The sequence below is a fragment of the Podarcis bocagei genome, assembly GCF_964188305.1.
Source record: "Podarcis bocagei genome assembly, chromosome: 15".
Taxonomy (NCBI): domain Eukaryota; kingdom Metazoa; phylum Chordata; class Lepidosauria; order Squamata; family Lacertidae; genus Podarcis; species Podarcis bocagei.
In genome coordinates this window covers 4,923,939-4,940,910 of record NC_138141.1, presented here as the reverse complement: position 1 = coordinate 4,940,910, position 16,972 = coordinate 4,923,939, and the positions used below count along the sequence as shown (strand labels likewise).

The following is a 16,972-nucleotide window of genomic DNA, read 5'->3' as shown; positions in this document are numbered from 1 at the left end:
TAAATACTAGTTGAAACTTCTGTCCATTTTGATGAAACTGACCAATGTTGGAATCCTTTCCCAAATTTTTATATTTTTTATCAGGTTGCTTTTTCAAATCAGGATAAGCATGTCACCTATATAGAACATCTTTATTTGCTGTTATATATCTTATAAGATGTGTGATAGGTACAGTTTGAACCTGATTCATTTTCACTAACCATAGTTTAATCAAAACTTGGTTACCCGAGTTTGGGCCTAATGAAGAACTATGGCTAGAAACAAAATTAGAAACAAAAACTTCTGATCTCCTTTGCTGTGCAAAAGAGGAGAAATGGAAAGAGGCAAGTGTACCTGGTTGTTCATGTAGCAGAAAAGCATGGTTTCTTTTGACATCCATGCTGGGACATAAATTTGCCTTCTGTTTACTGCACTTGAGACCACTGGAGTCAGCTGTGATACTTTGAATATATTAGGTTACCTGTTTATCACGTTTGGGGTATACCCCACCAACTTAGAGCCACACTCATCACAAAATATTTAACTTGAGCATTTTGAATATATTTAGCACTTTTGCTAAATGGTCAAAATATTTATTCCTTCCCCCAACACTTCTAAAAGTAAAGTGCATACAGTTTGGGCGAGCTCAAATGAGCAGCAAACCAGTGTCCACTGCTATCACAGTTCCCTACCAGAAGTATTCAAAATAATCATAGGAGAGGGAAGGGACAAGAAGGAATGGTGTGGTTCAGTGGTCGACCACATGCTTTGAATGCAGGAAGTTCCAGGTTCAATCCCCTGTATCTCCAGGTTGGAGGTGGGAACATCCTGTTACAAACCCTGGAGAGTTTAGACAATACTGAGCTACATTGACCCAGAGTCTGACTTGGTACAAGGCAGCTTTCTATGATCCCATGGATAGGCTAAGATGCAGCTTGAGCACAGGTGATTCTGTCCATGCAGGGAAGGGAACTCCCCACCCCTCGCCCAATGTTTCAATACCAAAACTGGAAGACTGAGATGAGAGTCTTCCAACATTGTGGATTCATTGTGCTCTGTCCATTACAACAATGCTCAAAAGGCCCCAGAACTGGCCTAGGGTCTCAAGTAACATCAGCAAGAGATTGCCTGGGTGAACCAAGACCTCTCCTGCCCCATCAAAGCAACACACCACAGCTTTATCCCAGATGATGGACATCCTTTCCTCAGTTCCATTGGTTCCTTCAGGGATCAGAGTAAAGTTGTCCTTCCCAACAGCTTTCTGGGCAGTGTTGAAGGTACAGTGGCCACTGCCAGTGACTTGGAGATCTCCACTAAAACCAAAGACAATAGGTGTGTCATCAACAGGAGTTACATCCAGAGCAAGAAGCTACCATTGCAAAGATCAAAACAGACTTCGGGGGTCAGGGCTGAATGGAAAACAATGGAACCCATTTCATCTAGACAAAAGACGCAACTTCCTAATGGTCTGCCTTGGAAGGTAATGGTCTCTCCTCTGCTGGGGAGAGGCTGGATGGCCATTAAGGGGTGGAGTAGTTCAGAAGTAGACAATCTGAGAACCTCCAGAGGATGTTGGACTCTAATTCCCATCAGCTCCAGCCAGTATGACCAGGGGAGATGGAAGCTGAAGTCCAACAACTTCTGAGGGGTACCATGCTGCCTAGCCCTGCTGCAGTTGCGCTGTGTGTTGTAGTTCTGGCAGCGATCAGGTGATTTGGACTAGAAGACCTCTAGTGTCCTTCCCATCTCTTAATATCCAAGAAACCTTTCTATTTACCCATGGCTTGCTAGCATTCACCTAAATAACCAAGGAAGAGAGTTTTCTGGCACAACCTTCCAAACTTGCTCAAATGAGACCGCTTTTTAAACATTTGTTTTATTTATTACAATTCTGCTTTAGCAGAATACATATTTAACTTTTTTATAAAAAAGGAGGGGGAATTAGACATTTTCAACTAAAAAAATGGCAGTTACATCAGCCCTTCTGCAACATTGTGTCCTCTTTGAAAATGCTTAAATCTGCTATTTTCATTCTTTTTTCCCTCCCACAAGAATGCCAATTATGCTTATGGGAAGGTTTGGGGGAGTGGGGGAAGGAGAGAATATTTTCTCTGAGGAGAAGAGTCAGAGATTTTTTATGTTACTATTTTTATTTTTTGAAAGTTACTAAGGTTTGAAAAAACCACCAATTCTGTTCAGACATATACTTCTGGTGAAGGACAACACTGATCTCTAGGGGAACAGATATCAAGTTTAGGGGAGGACATAGCTGGGGAGATTCGAATCTCAATTCTCATTTGGCTTTCACGTTGACTCAATTGCCAGCCATGAAAAGGACGACCACAACAGCCCACTTCAGACATCATACTAAACCAAGCTTCTTAAAACTGAGGCCCTCCATATGTTTGAGATACCAAATCCCATCAGCTGCACCCAGCTGTGCTGGAAGGGAGGGGAGGGAAAGATGTGGAGTCAGTGGAATCAACACTATCATCACCACGGACATGAAGCAAAACCCTGTAAGCACTGTGGAAGGTCTTAGTGGTAGAACATGGGTGTTGCATGCAGAAGCTCGCTAGTTCAGTTCCTGGCATCTCCAAGGAAGGCTGGGGGTGGCCCCTAGATCTTCAGCCTTGAATCTCCAGATGTGTTTGGACTGCAGCTCCCATCATCTTCGACCAGCCTAGTCAACCTACTCAGGGATGATGTGAGTTGCAGCCCAACACCAACTAGAGAAGAAGAAGAAGAGTTTGGATATGATATCCCACATTATCACTCCCCTTCAGGAGTCTCAAAGCGGCTAACAATCTCCTTTCCCTTCCTCCCCCACAACAAACACTCTGTGAGGTGAGTGAGGCTGAGAGACTTCAGAGAAGTATGACTGGCCCAAGGTCACCCAGCAGCTGCATGTGGAGGAGCGGAGATGCGAACCCGGTTCCCCAGATTACAAGTCCACCGCTCTTAACCACTACACCACACTGGCCACATTATCCTTAAAGCACTTTTATCTTTAACCTCCCCTCACAGCTGATCTTTTACTTTAAGTGCGCGCGCACACACACACACATTTTTTACTTGCCAGGTTTATGGCCTGACTATTACCTCTCCTTTTCTCACTCCCTTGGAAACACTGAGCTTCACCAATGCCGGCTGCCTCTCATCCTTACCTTCCAATCTCCTTTCACAGGCCCAGAAAGCGGGGGGGTGGGGGATGAATGCCCATACTGTATTCAAAATCACCCCCTCCCTCAATTTGCCCTCCCTTATTCTGTATACTTATTCTGTATTATAAGAACCTAATCCAAAACCTCTCGAGGTCACCAGGTTGGAAAAGTCTGTTTAGTGTGGTTAGTGTAGGGGGGCAAACTTGGACTCATCCTCAACATCCCCTCAAAACAAAGAAAATTTTACAATGGGAAATTGGGGGCAGTTGGTACAGAATGAAAAAAAAATATCTGTGGGGAATTGTTAACCATTATCAGCTTCCTTCATAGCAGCAACTGGATCGCTGTTTTCAGCCAAGACACACTGTTCTCCTGTTTTTATGCTACTCGTTACTTCTAAAGTACTTTCCAGTCCACACTGTGCAAGGAAGATCAAAGGCAGGCCCTGCCCACAGGCTAACACTGTAATGGTCTTATCTGCCTTCACATCATGTTTTCTCTACCAACGCTCGTTGCTCCAGAAAAGGAAGACATCAAAAACCAGGAGAAAGGGGGAGGGGAACCACCCAGAGGTAATGAGTGAGCAATCCCTGTGTGAATGCGGACGGTTAAAAGAGGGAAAAAATGGCCACAGGTTGCCTAATGGGGTGGAGCTGAAGATAATTGTATAACCTGTTTGAACAGAAGTTTAATTAAATCCTGGAAGGGAAAACACTCTACAGTAGCCTCCTCCAACCTTGGATTCCAAATGTTGTTGGACTAATAATAATAATAATAATAATAATAATAATAATAATAATAATAATTTATTTATACCCCACCCATCTGGCTGAGTTTCCCCAGCCACTCTGGGCAGCTCCCAATCGAGTGTAAAAAACAATACAGCATTAAATATTAAAAACTTCCCTGAACAGGGCTGCCTTCAGATGTCTTTTAAAGAGAAGATAACTGCTTATTTCCTTCACATCTGAAGGGAGGGCGTTCTACAGAGTGGGCACCACTACCGAGAAAGCCCTCTGTCTGGTTCCCTGTAACCTCACTTCTCGCAATGAGGGAACCGCCAGAAGGCCCTTGGCAAAACTGTCTGAATGACAATCAAAATCTTGTGTGTTTTTGCACTTTTTTGCTTCCTCTTGGGCAGTGCCTCCTTCTCTTTTTAGAAACAGTATTATTCTTCCTCTTGTGTGAACTAGCCTGTCAGGAATCGTGCAGCCTGTGTGAGGGCATCACAGTGGCAAGTTAGCCAACCAAATCTGGCTATACAATAATGTTGTAAAGACAAACCAGAATGAGAGCAATGCTTTCTGCCTTCACAAAGAACGGGCAAATGTTTCTACTTTCCTTGAATTATTGTCAAAAGGGGAAGGTTGTGGTGAGAGTTTTCGTAGAACACAACGTTTTGGTTCAGTCCTAATTTATACAGGTCACAGAATTCAGATAGCACAGAATTTCTCTTTTTAAATACACCCATCTCAGGAACTTTCCTTCTACTTACCAAGACAGCAGAGAATTGAGAAAGTCTGGAGTAGTTGGGTCAGGGCTCAGTGGTGGAGAGGTGACAAACGCAGCTGCTTTGGCCCAGTTTTTACTCCAGTAGTGTGAGCCATCAGTGCCCAAACTCGCTGTTATGGGCTCACCATACACCACAGTGCCTGCAGAGCAGGGTGACAGAAACAGGATAGACGTAACCGTTGCAGAACATACAATACTATGCATATTTTCTGCAGATGTTTTAAGGAAGAGATGTCTGAAAGTTTGGGAACATACGATGCTGTCACACCGAGCCATACCATTGCTCCATCTAGCCTGGTATTGTCTAATCTGGCTGTCAGCAGCTTCTCAGGCTTTTTTCACATCACCATATCCTGTGGCAGTGAGTCCCACCGACCAAGAGTGAGGCCCCTGTGGCCTTCCAGAGGTGTTGTTGGACTACAATTCCCATCTTCCCTGACTATAGCCCAAGCTGCTGGGGCCAATAGCTGGAGGGCCACAGGCTTCTCTCCTCTCATAAAGTAATCATACTGTGAGAAAAATGGGTTTTCTTTCCTCCATGTTGAATCTGCTGCCCGTGAGGAGGCACCTTATGCTTAACACAGTATTATACCATCAAGGTTTTCTCCAAAGAAACCTGGGAACTGTTAAAAACACTCTGCGAACAACTCTCCTGTGTTTCAAGAACTGTAACCCCAGGGAATCTAAGCTACCGAAAAGCTCCTTGCTTCAAAGCAACAGCTGTACCTTTCGACACCTGGAGGTCAAAGTTGAGGTCCCCCCAGCTCTGATCTCCCTCACAGATTTCATTCTCCCTCTCTCTGCTTCTCTTCATTGCCTTCCTTTGTGCAGGCCATGGCTCTTGTTAACACTGTTTAACGTGGTTTGAAAATAATCTGTTTCTACATATACCTAAAAGGCCTCGTCCTCTCATATCTATCTGCCTACTGACTTAACATCCTTGCTGGGAGAGCCAGCCTGGTGTAGCAGTTAAGAGTGTTGAAATACAACAGGGGAGCCAGGTACAAATCACCACAGCGCCATGGGACCCACGACACAGCCAGACACTCCGCTGGCTTACCATGGGTCAGTCGCATACAATCTCACAGCCGGACCAACTCCACAGGCTTGTTGTGAGGAAAAACCAGGGAACGGGGAGGACATGATGCATGCTGATTTGAGCTCCGTGGGTGCAAAAGGCAAGCTATTGTTGTTGTCATTTAGTCGTGTCCGACTCTTCGTGACCCCATGGACCAGAGCATGCCAGGCACTCCTGTCTTCTGTTTTAGTTATTTGTTTTAGTTATTCATTTGGGCATCCCTTTCTAACCATTTCCCACTGGCTAGTAAAGGCATTTGTTTCTTCTTTCGGTCAGGGCCGTAACTAGGGGGTGGTGAGGAAGGGCCCCCCCCCCGGGGTGCAGGCGGGTGGGGAGCACAAAATCCCTGCAGCCTTTGGCAAGGCTTGGCAGCCAGGGATGGGTATGACGAGGAGGACAACTCTGAATCGGAATCTGGTGAGCAAAACAGGATTCTCGCTCGATCTGGAGACGAGTAAACACAAGCGCCACTGCTTGAAATAGAACTTGCAAGCGCAGGAATATCCAGGCAGGGATTGAGATGGGCTAGTAGCTCACACTCAGGAAGGTTTGCCCAGGTTTCTAGTCCGCATGAAAGCAGGTCTTTCGAAAGGGAACAGGCATTTCCCTCTCCCCCACCCATTTTTTTAAAAAAAACAAAAACAAAACTCACAGCAACAGAGATTAGTCTTCCAACCTGTTTATAGTGGAATTCAGCTTAGAATTGGGAGCATTTGGAGTAACAAAAGAATGCATTTAAGCATGCACAGAGTGCAAGCGCCATGCAACTGGTTTTTGAAGGAAGCTGTTGTCTGTGGGGGTGTAAGGGGGTGTCCTTCTGGCAGTGTAACCTGACTTACATTTGAGCTCGAGCTCTGCTGAGATGTGAATAAACATTCTCAGGCTTACAAAGAAAGGCGGGTATCTTTAAAAAAAACAACCCACATCTCAGATGTTTTAAATAGAACCTAATAAGGCTTTAGCAATAAGAGAGAGGGGCGAGAGGGGAAATGGGAGCTATTGACGCCATTTGAACAGCAATTCCCTCAAGGGTAGAATGCAGAGAAAGAATTTGAAGTAAAAAGAATGCTCTGTTGCTGTTTAACAAGGTGTCTCCGTTGGCCCACACAGTCCCAATCAACGGGACACTAGCAGAAGCCAAGGCCAGCCTTAAGGCTGCTTTGCACATTGCGCTTGTTTAAAGTGTATGCCTAAAAACATCAGGCAATTACAGTGGTACCTTGGGTTAAGTACTTAATTCGTTCTGGAGGTCCGTTCTTAACCTGAAACTGTTCTTAACCTGAAGCACCACTTTAGCTAATGGGGCCTCCTGCTGCCGCCGGAGCACGATTTCTGTTCTCATCCTGAAGGAAAGTTCTTAACCCGAGGTATTATTTCTGGGTCAGCGGAGTCTGTAGGCTGAGAGAGAGTGAATTGCTCTAAGCCAAACAGAGAGCTTCAGATTTGAACCCTGGTCTCCCAGGTCCTACTCCAACACTCGAACCACTAATCCACACTGGCTCTTGTCAAAAGAGCTGGTGGTCAAAGGTCTAGGACATGGTTAAAGAGATCATGCTTTTCATACTTGCAAAACTAGCGTTACCAAGGCAACTGTGCAAGTGGTGGAACAAAACAAAAGGAGGAAAGTTGGATTAGAAAGCCCCAGTCCCGAACAAGCTATTTGGCCTGTAGAACAAGCTCATCAGAAAAAAACTAAATGCTCGGGAAGTTAAAATCCAGATCAGACAGAGAATGCAAATGTATCCATACAGCACTGCCAAGAAAACAAAAGAGTGGAAGCATCAACAAGAACTTTCCATCCAGCACTTACCCTTTTTCCTGGCCTGGGCAATAACTTCAGCTGCACTTTTGCTCATCACCTTGCTAACATATAAGGGGCAGTTGGTTTGGTTAGCAATGGTTATAGCCCGGTTCACAGCTTCAGCCTCCACCTATGAAGGGGAGGGGAAGACACACAGATCTTTCTTAGTATAATAAGCCACCCCCTGCCACTGCACCCCCAGCCAAGGCTTCCATTATTATTTCCCCTTGGAAAATGAAACCTTAAAAAGAAGAAATTAATGACACAAAACAAGTGGCATATGGAGACTACAAACAAATTGGATTAAATGTTGTGGTGTTTCCAAAGAACCCTGGGAATTGTAGTTGTTAAGACTGTTGTCTCAATGCATGTTGGTCTACAACTCCCATAATCCAGGCTGGTTGTGGCAGATGAGAGCTGGGAGTCTCCCAGGTTCTTCCTGGCCTCCCCCACGCTACGCCTCTGGCCGATGGCTATTGCCACATCTTCTAGAAGCAAATTCCATAGTTTAATGATGTGCTGTGAATGACTGCCTTCTGCTTGTCCAAATCTCCCACTATTCAGCTTTGCCGGATGATCTTGGTCCAATATTAAGCAGGGGGGGGGGGGCTGTGATCTATCCACTTTCTCCTAACCATGCATAATTTTACAAAGCCCCCCTTCGTTTGCCTTTACCTCCGCCCCTCCAAAATTTTAGAAAGCCTCTCAAGCAGCTGCAAGTATTTCTGACTCACTGCTGGAGGCAAACAAACTAAAAGCCACATTAAAACCTCACTGTGGCCTTTTCCATGTGGGTGGGGAGGCCACGGCTGCAAAATGTCACCTTTCAAATCCCTGGGCAATGCAAGTTGTGCTTTCTGCCTGGATGAATATAGTCACACGGATCACTGCCAAACATCTTAACCCACTTTGCACTTCTGTGTTCCTTGCTGACTATTCTGCTGTCTTTTTCCTCCCTCTCTTTCCAAGCAAAGCTATGAAGCTGGAATGGGGAAACTGCAGTCCACAGGTGGTTGCTAAACGACAACTCCCATCAACCCTGACCACTGGCCCAAAGCACCTTTAGGACTGTCCAATTCCTTATGCTCCACCTAACCAGTGAAGTCTTCTGATGGGGAACTTTCAGTGGTCCCACGTGCCCCTGAAGTTTGGATGGGCTTTTTACCAGATGCTGAGCCTTTGGTGTGGACCTCTTTGCCAACAGAGGTTTGGCAGAATTCAGCCTTGCTCGTTTTCAGACTTCTTCTAAAAACTGTTTCATTCAGAGGGGAATTTCAAACCTGCGTTCTTTTGCCAACCAGCTTTTACCCATATGCCCATATGCCTGCGTGCATGTATGTATATTTGTTTGTTTGTTTGTTTGTTTGCTTGCTTGCTTGCAGGGAGAAGTTCTAACTCTGCCCAGGCTTGCATCCCAGAGAGACCACTTCGGGCAGCAATACAAGTTGCCAGTCTCTGCAGCCACAGTGATTCTCCAGTGGTTTGACTTCATTCCCAGAGGCGCACTCCATCGTCCCTCAAGACCGGCGGATGCCAATTATTATTGTTTTTACTGTGTTTTTCAAGTTGTCTACTGCTCTAAGATATTTTATATGAAAGTGCAGTTTAGAAATTAGATAGGTAGACAGACAGATAGCATCTGATGTGGACAAAGCTTTGCAAATGCATTGAGCATTTTACCAGGGGTGAAGAACCCAAGGAGCCTCCAGGCCTGTCCCCAGGAAACACCCCTCAACAGTCCTACTTCATATCCTCGCCTTGGATGCTTTTCACCTGCATGGAATGGGTCCATGAGCCTTGATCACGCCTCCTGCTTGCCTGGATGGAGGATGGCAGGGGGGTGAGTAGAAACTAGCCTACTGTACAAAGGTAAAATTTGCTTTCAATTTCCACACATTTTGATCCCAGGTCCCACCCAGTACTAGCATGTGTCCCCCTCCCCACCCCCACCCCAAAAAAGAAGATTGCCCAGATAGGAATGTGGCTTTTAAGCTGAAGAACATTCCCTGTGCCTGGACCATTCTGTTCAGCACAGTCCAAGTTCCTGTGATGCAGATATAAAACTCCATCTGTCCCATGAAGCGGATTTGGAAAGCATGTAGGAAAGTAAGGGGAATCCTGCAATCATTCGCGGGGGGGGGGGGTGGTGGACCTGATCTTCCCTTACCTCACCACTGCATGCTGCCTCCCCAACCTTCCCATCTCGTGTTCCTCTGCTCCTCGGAAGAAATCAGCAACGCTCCTGCAGCTTTCAGCTCCCTACCCTTGCAGAAACGTGGCTTCCCTTCTTCCCATCCCTGCCATTGTTGCTGCCTTCTCCTTTAGAGGTTTCTTCACCTCCCCAACTCACAATGGGTCCAAGTAGCACAGACTGGAAATCTGAGCCAAAATTCTGCCTGGTGCCCCTCCGCACCCCCCCCCCACTTCAGATCCTCCGTTTCCTGATGAGATCTTGATGCTTGGTTTTCCTTCGCCAGCAACTTGCTTTTGTGACACCAATATACCTTTTGGCAGGCTCGCTGACCCAGATGCCTAGCTAACCACCTCCTACAACAGGCTTGGGGAACCGTGTTTTGCCTGAAGGCGGCATTCCCTTCTGGGTGCCACGTGCCAGGAGTGGGCAGGGCCACAGGCAAAGGCAGGCGGAACAACAAACATAATATGTTTCCTCTGTACAGTGGACTAGTTTCTAAAAACACACCTCTCTCTGTCCCTTCATCCAGGCTAACAAGGTCTACAACTGCCTTTCAGTTGAAGAGATGGATAGCTCAGTTGGTTAGAGAGTGGTGCTGATAACGCCAAGGTTGCAGGTTCAATCCCTGTAAGGGACAACTGCATATTCCTGTATTGTGGGGGTTGGACTAGATGATCCTCAGGGTCCCTTCCAACTCTATGGTTCTGTGAACTAACCCCTACCCCATTGGGGCCTCTGTGCCATCTGACCACCTCTGCCGTACATGTGGCTACCATGTGTAGAATGCAAATTCCTCAATGTGGGATGCAGTATTCTGTGTTATTGCTACTGGCGACATGAAAGGCAATCAAGGCAAAGGAGTAAGCCAAAACTATCCATCACCTCTTCAGGCCTGCTCAAAACATGCCCCTCGGGGCCGGTGATGCCGAGTTCCAGGATCCTCTGCTGTTCCTAAAGCAAAATGGAAAGGAGAAAAGATTAAATGTCTTTTACTAGCATGTGTCAAGGACTTCTTCCAAAGTGCTGAAGCTAATTTGCTTGTCTCCATGGTCTCTCCCCCGACCTGCCATCTTGCCCATTGACAGTGGAACCTGGTCCATTTGAGAAAATGGGATACAGCCCCATCCCCATCTTACTAACAACCAGTCTAGGGGTTACCAGTCTCTGCCATCTTCCTCCTCCTGAGTCTCAGTCTTGCCCTTGTAGAATTCAGAGAGTAGGAGGATGGGGACAAAACTAGAATTAAGTTGGCTCCACTCGTTGTCGGCTCTGGCCCCAGTCCCAATGGGAAAAAGCCAGCACTATTGCTGAGCAAACTCCCTTTCAGAACGCCTGAAGAGAGTTCATTACTTCTCGTGATCGGGAAACTCTGCTTACCTCAGCAATGATGTCTCCATTTTCAGCATGAACTTGGGCTATGGCCCCAATGTCACGGATCACACTCAGGACCTCGTATATCTAGGCAGACAAGAAAGAAAGGGTGCTGGCTTTCCTAAATTACGTTTCCAACATCTCTAAAACTCACCCTCCCATTCCAGGACTCAGGGAATGAGTTTTCCAGCTATCTCAATCCATCCATGAAATTCTGAGAAGTTAACACAAAAAGATTCCGTACAGCCATAACAATTGAGCAGCTATCTATCTCGTTTCTACATCTCCCTCCAGCATAGATGAGGATTATGTCAGTTTATCCTCATCTGACAACACTTCAGGGTGGGTTAAGCTATCCCAAGGCTGCCCAGAAAGAGCAAGGATTTGAACCTTGGCCTCCAACCATACTAGCTGGGCTGGGCCAGCTGCTCTCCACAAAGTAAACTAAGAGCATAATGAGCTTCACATAGTGACCAAATAATATGCCTCTGGGAAACCTATAGGCAGGGCCTGAAGCCAAGAGCCCACCCCTGCTGGTGTACAGAGTTTGAAAATCTAGAAGAGATTTAAATGTATGTATGTTTCCAGTTTACAGCTCCCATAGTCACTGTCATCCACTGGCATGCTAGCTGGCCCAATGGGAGTTGGCATTCCCAACATCTGGAGGGTCACAAGCTCCCCACTCCTGGTTTTTGAAAACGGGGGGTGGGGTGGGGGGGACACACACACCAAAAGGTCTTAACCCCCACCCTACCTCAAATCCGTATTTCCTTGAAAAACTGTAAGGGTATTTTTGCCCTGCACCCAAAGAATGTCCAAAAAATCTGGGCCAAATATTTTGGTTCAGCTATAATGCAAACCAAGAAGGTACCATACCTGAGAATCTGTGAGTTGGAAGTGATCCTTGAAAGCCATATACACCAAGAAAGAATTCACTCCTATCAGAAGCAAGAGAGGGAAGGAAATTTAAAATCCATCAGAATTCCATTTAGTTGTAAACATATGGACAACCACACTGGGTCATACCTGTGTGAAGCCCCAATGTACCATACAGTCCAATAGAGAAAGGGCAAAAACTTCTCAAACCCAAACACCACATGACAAGCCAGTTATGTAACTCTGGCTTTAAGACCTGGTGCTAAAAGTTGGCTTTTTTTGCTCCTCCCTCCTTCCTTTTTTCTTTGTTTTGTTTTTAGATGGAAAATCCATTTGGAGGGGCTGTCTTTCCTTTTCCTTTTCCTTTTTAATTTATCTGTAAGCCACTCTGGAAACCCTATTGCTTGAAGAGCCACAGGGAAAGTTTTTAAACAAACAAACAAATGCAGATCAGATTTGCCTATTTGCACGTTCTCATTACTTATGATTGCAAGAACACGATCCCACGCGCACCACGAGAGCAGTTATGAGTATGAGAATGGTGACTTTGTGGCGAGGCCAGGAGCTGCTATTCCCTCTCTGGACAGAATGGAAAGCCCATTCAAAATGGAAGGGCCACAGCAGTGTTAGAGCACATGCTCTGCATGTACAAGCACCAAGGGTCAAGGCTGGGAAAAGCTCCTGCCTTCCACCCTGGAGAGCCACTGCCAGTCACTGTTGACCATACTGAGCTAGGTGTGCCACAGGTCTGCCCTGTCATAAATCAGCTTCCTGATTCATTCTGGATGACATTTGGCTGCTGACTCAATTGGAGTTTTTTCAAAATTAATTGTGTAGTATGTTGAAAGGCTGTTGCTATTGCTCTCATTGGTGCGCCTTATGCTTGGGATATTTACATAAGCCACACTGAGCATGGGGAAATGACAGATACATTATTTAAATAAATCCTCTCTATGCCCTGTTCAGCAAGACCAGGTATGACTTCTGAGTGGAAAGCAGAAGTCAAAGTTGAAGCTAGGATGCAGATGTTTTTGTGCCTTTGTGTTTGCCTCAGAAACTAAATGTCAGGGAACTGACATCGGAGCCAGAGGCGGAGGGAAGGCTCTCAAGTGATGCTGGAGAGGGACCCAGCAGGGAGAGAGGTAGCTCAGCGGAGGAAGGAAATCAGCGCAACACCAGGGATAAAGGGGGGCAGATGGGGGAATCGGCGAGAGGGCTCCAGGACTCTTCGCTGGACACCAGCGGGGAGAGCACGGGTCCTCCGCTACCCACACCCTCCCTGCGCAGAAGACTTCCGCGCAGGGAGAGTAGGAGGAGACTTGGCGTCAAACAGCTTTTATGCTGGAAAAGGTTTAAGAAACACCCACTGACAGATTCTGCTAGCGACTGAGGCAGCCACGAAGTGAAGGGCTGTCCAGACAGAAAAGGTTTAACAAGGCAACATAGCCAGGAGTGGCGGCAACTTACGCACGAGCAACCCCTATATCATTACACTAAAGAACTGAGCAAGCACTAAATAAAGACTCCTCAGGCTTACCATGATCCTTAACCAAGGCTTCCATCTCCTCCTGAACTCCTTTATGCCACTCCGTGATGTCCACATGCAAAGAGTAATCGCAGCAGGACTTGCTGTCTGCCCACTCTCGCCACTGGTCAAATGCAGAGAGCAAACTGGTGCCTGGCTCAGGAACAACGTGATCAACTGAAGAAATAAAATAAAAAATACAAACATTGGCAAAAACAAATGCATGCTCATGGGTGTGTTTTTTAATTCTTTCATCACTAATGCTCAAAGCAGCTTAAAACATTTTATAAGTTTATCAACAACAACAATCTAGAAACAAATGCTTAACAGCAAAAGATTCACTCGCCAGTGGCAAGCTGGAAAGGGCATTTGTGAACCCTTGCTAATCAATTGCCTTAGAAATGAACCAGAACCAGACCTGCAATGTGTGCAGAGATGGGAGAGATGCGGGCAGTACAGGAAAATCCCCTTCACACCTGTAGGTTTGAAAATCCTTCTGTGATATAACCAAAATCTTGAAAAATATATTGTCATTTGTGTCTGGAGTCTCATCACTATAAAGTGGAGTTTTTTTGTGTTTTTTAAATCTATTTTTCTGTTATATTTGACATGCTGTTGGGGTGGTGAGAGAGAAGAAACCCCAAAAGGTGCGCTGCAAATTATTTTGCTGACCTCTCCCAACACATTTCAAGGCTTGCAGCAACATTACTTTGAGAAAGTATAGGAGGCTGCTTTAAGTGCCTTCCAGACCTTCACCACATGCAATGCATAAAACACTGCCTTGAACGTAATATTGCCACTCTCTGTGTACAGTGCCACAGATCAGAAATGAGGAGCTGCTTTTCAGACATCTGGTTTGACATGCAAAAGTTGAGAGCAGGGTCAGTGGAGCAGACAGTGCTTGTGACAATTTGACAAGTAGTAGGCGCAGTCCCGCTCCCACCACCACACTGTTTGGAGAAGGTTCTGAAAGGGGCTCCAGACATACTTTGAATCAGAAGTGGGACCCTCCAGGTGTTGTTGGACTTCAGCTCACATCTGGACCAGTCAGCAAAGCCAATGCTGAGGGATGATGGGAATTGTAGTCCAACAACTTTTGGAACGCCAAAGGATTCCTCAGTTCTGCTTTGAATATATTAAAAGAGTTACCCCCCGAAGATAGCCACAAAACTTGAAATGAATTGGGCCAAATTGCAAGCATCACGTTCCTGGAAACTCATTGCAATCAAAATGGTTCCTTCCCAAATTTCAAGTCCAAAACTAAAAGCAAAAACAAAAGACACGTTCTCCGCAATCACTGGTGAAAGCAGCTAGGGTTCACTCGCTGCTCCAAATGCCCACCAATGCGTCACAGCAGGCTTAAGAAAGCAGAAGTGGTTGTGGTACAAATGGAAAAGGAAGTCTGCTTCAGGATTAGGAACATGGCACATGAAAGCAACACTGTCACCCCATTTTCTGCAATTCCCTTTCAGCACTTTGACAGTTCAAGGCTGCACTAAGCCAAGACTGGCACCACTTATTAATTCTCATCTGTAATTTGACAGCTGTTCGTGATAAATAATACACTATTTGCAGAACAGCTCAGGGTATTATGCAAATCAAACACTACAGTACTGGAAACAGCAGCCACCAAGGCCCACCAAGTATTTCACATGTACAAAAGCAGCCAAATTATAGCAAAATGGCATCCAGAACCTCTAAATGCAGTGCTATTTTTCTAGAAAAAGAGGTGCCAGATCTCACTATGAATGCCTCCTCGTTCTCTCAGAATGGCAATGGCACCCACCTGAGAGGTGAGTTTCTGCGAGTTCCAGCTGAAAAAAAACCCTGTCTAAATGGATCCAGCAAATATTGTCAGTAGGTCCCAGAACCAACTGTTGTGGATGGCCCTGATCCATGGTGGTCATGCCTCTGCTCTTTGCAGGCCCCACTCTTCTCCTACCTTGTATCCTGAACTCAGGAATAGGGCTGGGCAATATATCAATATATCGTCCAAAATGGTTTGAAATCCATATTGTGATATCGGTTTCATAACTTTTGACCTGACAATATACAGTGGTACCTCAGGTTACATACACTTCAGGTTACAGACTCTGCTAACCCAGAAATAGTGCTTCAGATTAAGAACTTTGCTTCAGGATGAGAACAGAAATCGTGCTCCAGCAGTGCAGCGGCAGCAGGAGGCCCCATTAGCTAAAGTGGTGCTTCAGGTTAAGAACAGTTTCAGGTTAAGTACGGACCTCTGGAACGAATTAAGTACTTAACCTGAGGTACCACTGTATTGCAAATCATGATGTGTGTGTGCATGTGCTATGCAAAAATCACAATGTGGGGAAAACCATGAAGCCAGCCAATGCCTCTACATAGCTCCATCCTTATTTCAGACATTGTGATATCTCAGTATAGTATTGTGATATTTGGCTGGTGATACATCACAATGCCAAAAACCAGTTATCGTCCAGTCCTACTCAGGAGACAACTGGGTCTCCACTGAGTCCGGCCCACGCCCATGTCACTTCAGAACACAATCTTGAGTTACTTTTAAGACTTCACACAGTGGAGGCATACTATAGATGCTTCACAAGCAAAAGATCCTCAGCATCTCCCAAGTTGGGATGGCTAGAGAACTGATACCAGCCAGTGTGGACTGTATTGAGCCCATGCATAAAGCAGCTTGTTGTTGTTGTTGTTGAATTATTAATTCAATACATTTATTAAATTATTTATTATTTATTAAAATTGTATACTGCCCTATACTTGCAGATCTCAGAGCAGTTTCCTGGATATACATGACTATCCAAGGTGTTATTTCATTCATGTATGGTCAGCTCCAGACATGAATGAGTCCAATGACTTCTGGCCATCTCACAGCAGAATGTGGATTCCCTTAACCATTTTCATTCCTCCCCCACACACAGACACATGTAACTTTCGACCCCAACTCCCAAAGCAAACCTCCAATTACAATCTCCCGCATTCTTCCTCCCAACCCTGGCTTGTTTCTTGATTGCTGCCTTTGTCTCTACTGTTCCCCTTTCCCACCGCCCTCCTTCTCCCCCGAGCAAATTAATCAGCTCAAAATAAAAACAAACAGACAATAAGCCAAAGCTAGACAACAAGGCTAACCACTGTTTGCTTATCAGTGAGGTTTTATGCACCAAGCCACACTGAAAACATTATGTGCCTTCTTCTTTTTTAAAAAAATAAACTGGTTAGGGGGAGATAAGCACCATTAATGTATCCGACAGGGAACTGCAAAAGACTCTGCACTATCAGATTTATTTCAGCCCCTCCCCTCTAAAAACTCCCAAATACTGAACAAAAATAGCAGAGTTGAAAGAAATATTTCATAAGGCTGCTTCTTCTTCTTCTTTGGCGATCACTCATAGCCGAGAAAGATTGTCTTCCATAAACACGGTTTTAACAATGAATCCGAAAGTGACTGTGGAGGCCAATTCTGGATCCACACATC

The 16,972-nt window shown here is 45.5% G+C and overlaps 2 protein-coding genes across 6 annotated transcripts in view; one reads left to right on the top strand and one right to left on the bottom strand.

Annotated features, from left to right (window-relative positions):
- DPYSL2 (dihydropyrimidinase like 2) overlaps nt 1-16,972 on the bottom strand; it is an 87,845-nt gene that overhangs the window by 10,102 nt on the left and 60,771 nt on the right. For all 4 annotated transcript variants that reach the window (XM_081171669.1, XM_081171670.1, XM_081171671.1 and 1 more), the window contains exons 4-10: nt 13,513-13,677; nt 11,976-12,037; nt 11,106-11,186; nt 10,611-10,679; nt 7,544-7,664; nt 4,639-4,795; nt 1,151-1,292 (exon numbers count right to left, since the gene is read on the bottom strand). In XM_081171669.1, the coding sequence (XP_081027795.1) occupies nt 1,151-1,292; nt 4,639-4,795; nt 7,544-7,664; nt 10,611-10,679; nt 11,106-11,186; nt 11,976-12,037; nt 13,513-13,677 (797 nt within the window). The remainder of the gene's footprint in view (nt 1-1,150; nt 1,293-4,638; nt 4,796-7,543; nt 7,665-10,610; nt 10,680-11,105; nt 11,187-11,975; nt 12,038-13,512; nt 13,678-16,972) is intronic.
- The window catches only part of LOC308574215 (uncharacterized protein), a 97,928-nt gene that overhangs the window by 40,626 nt on the left and 40,330 nt on the right, over nt 1-16,972 (top strand). The window lies entirely within an intron of this gene.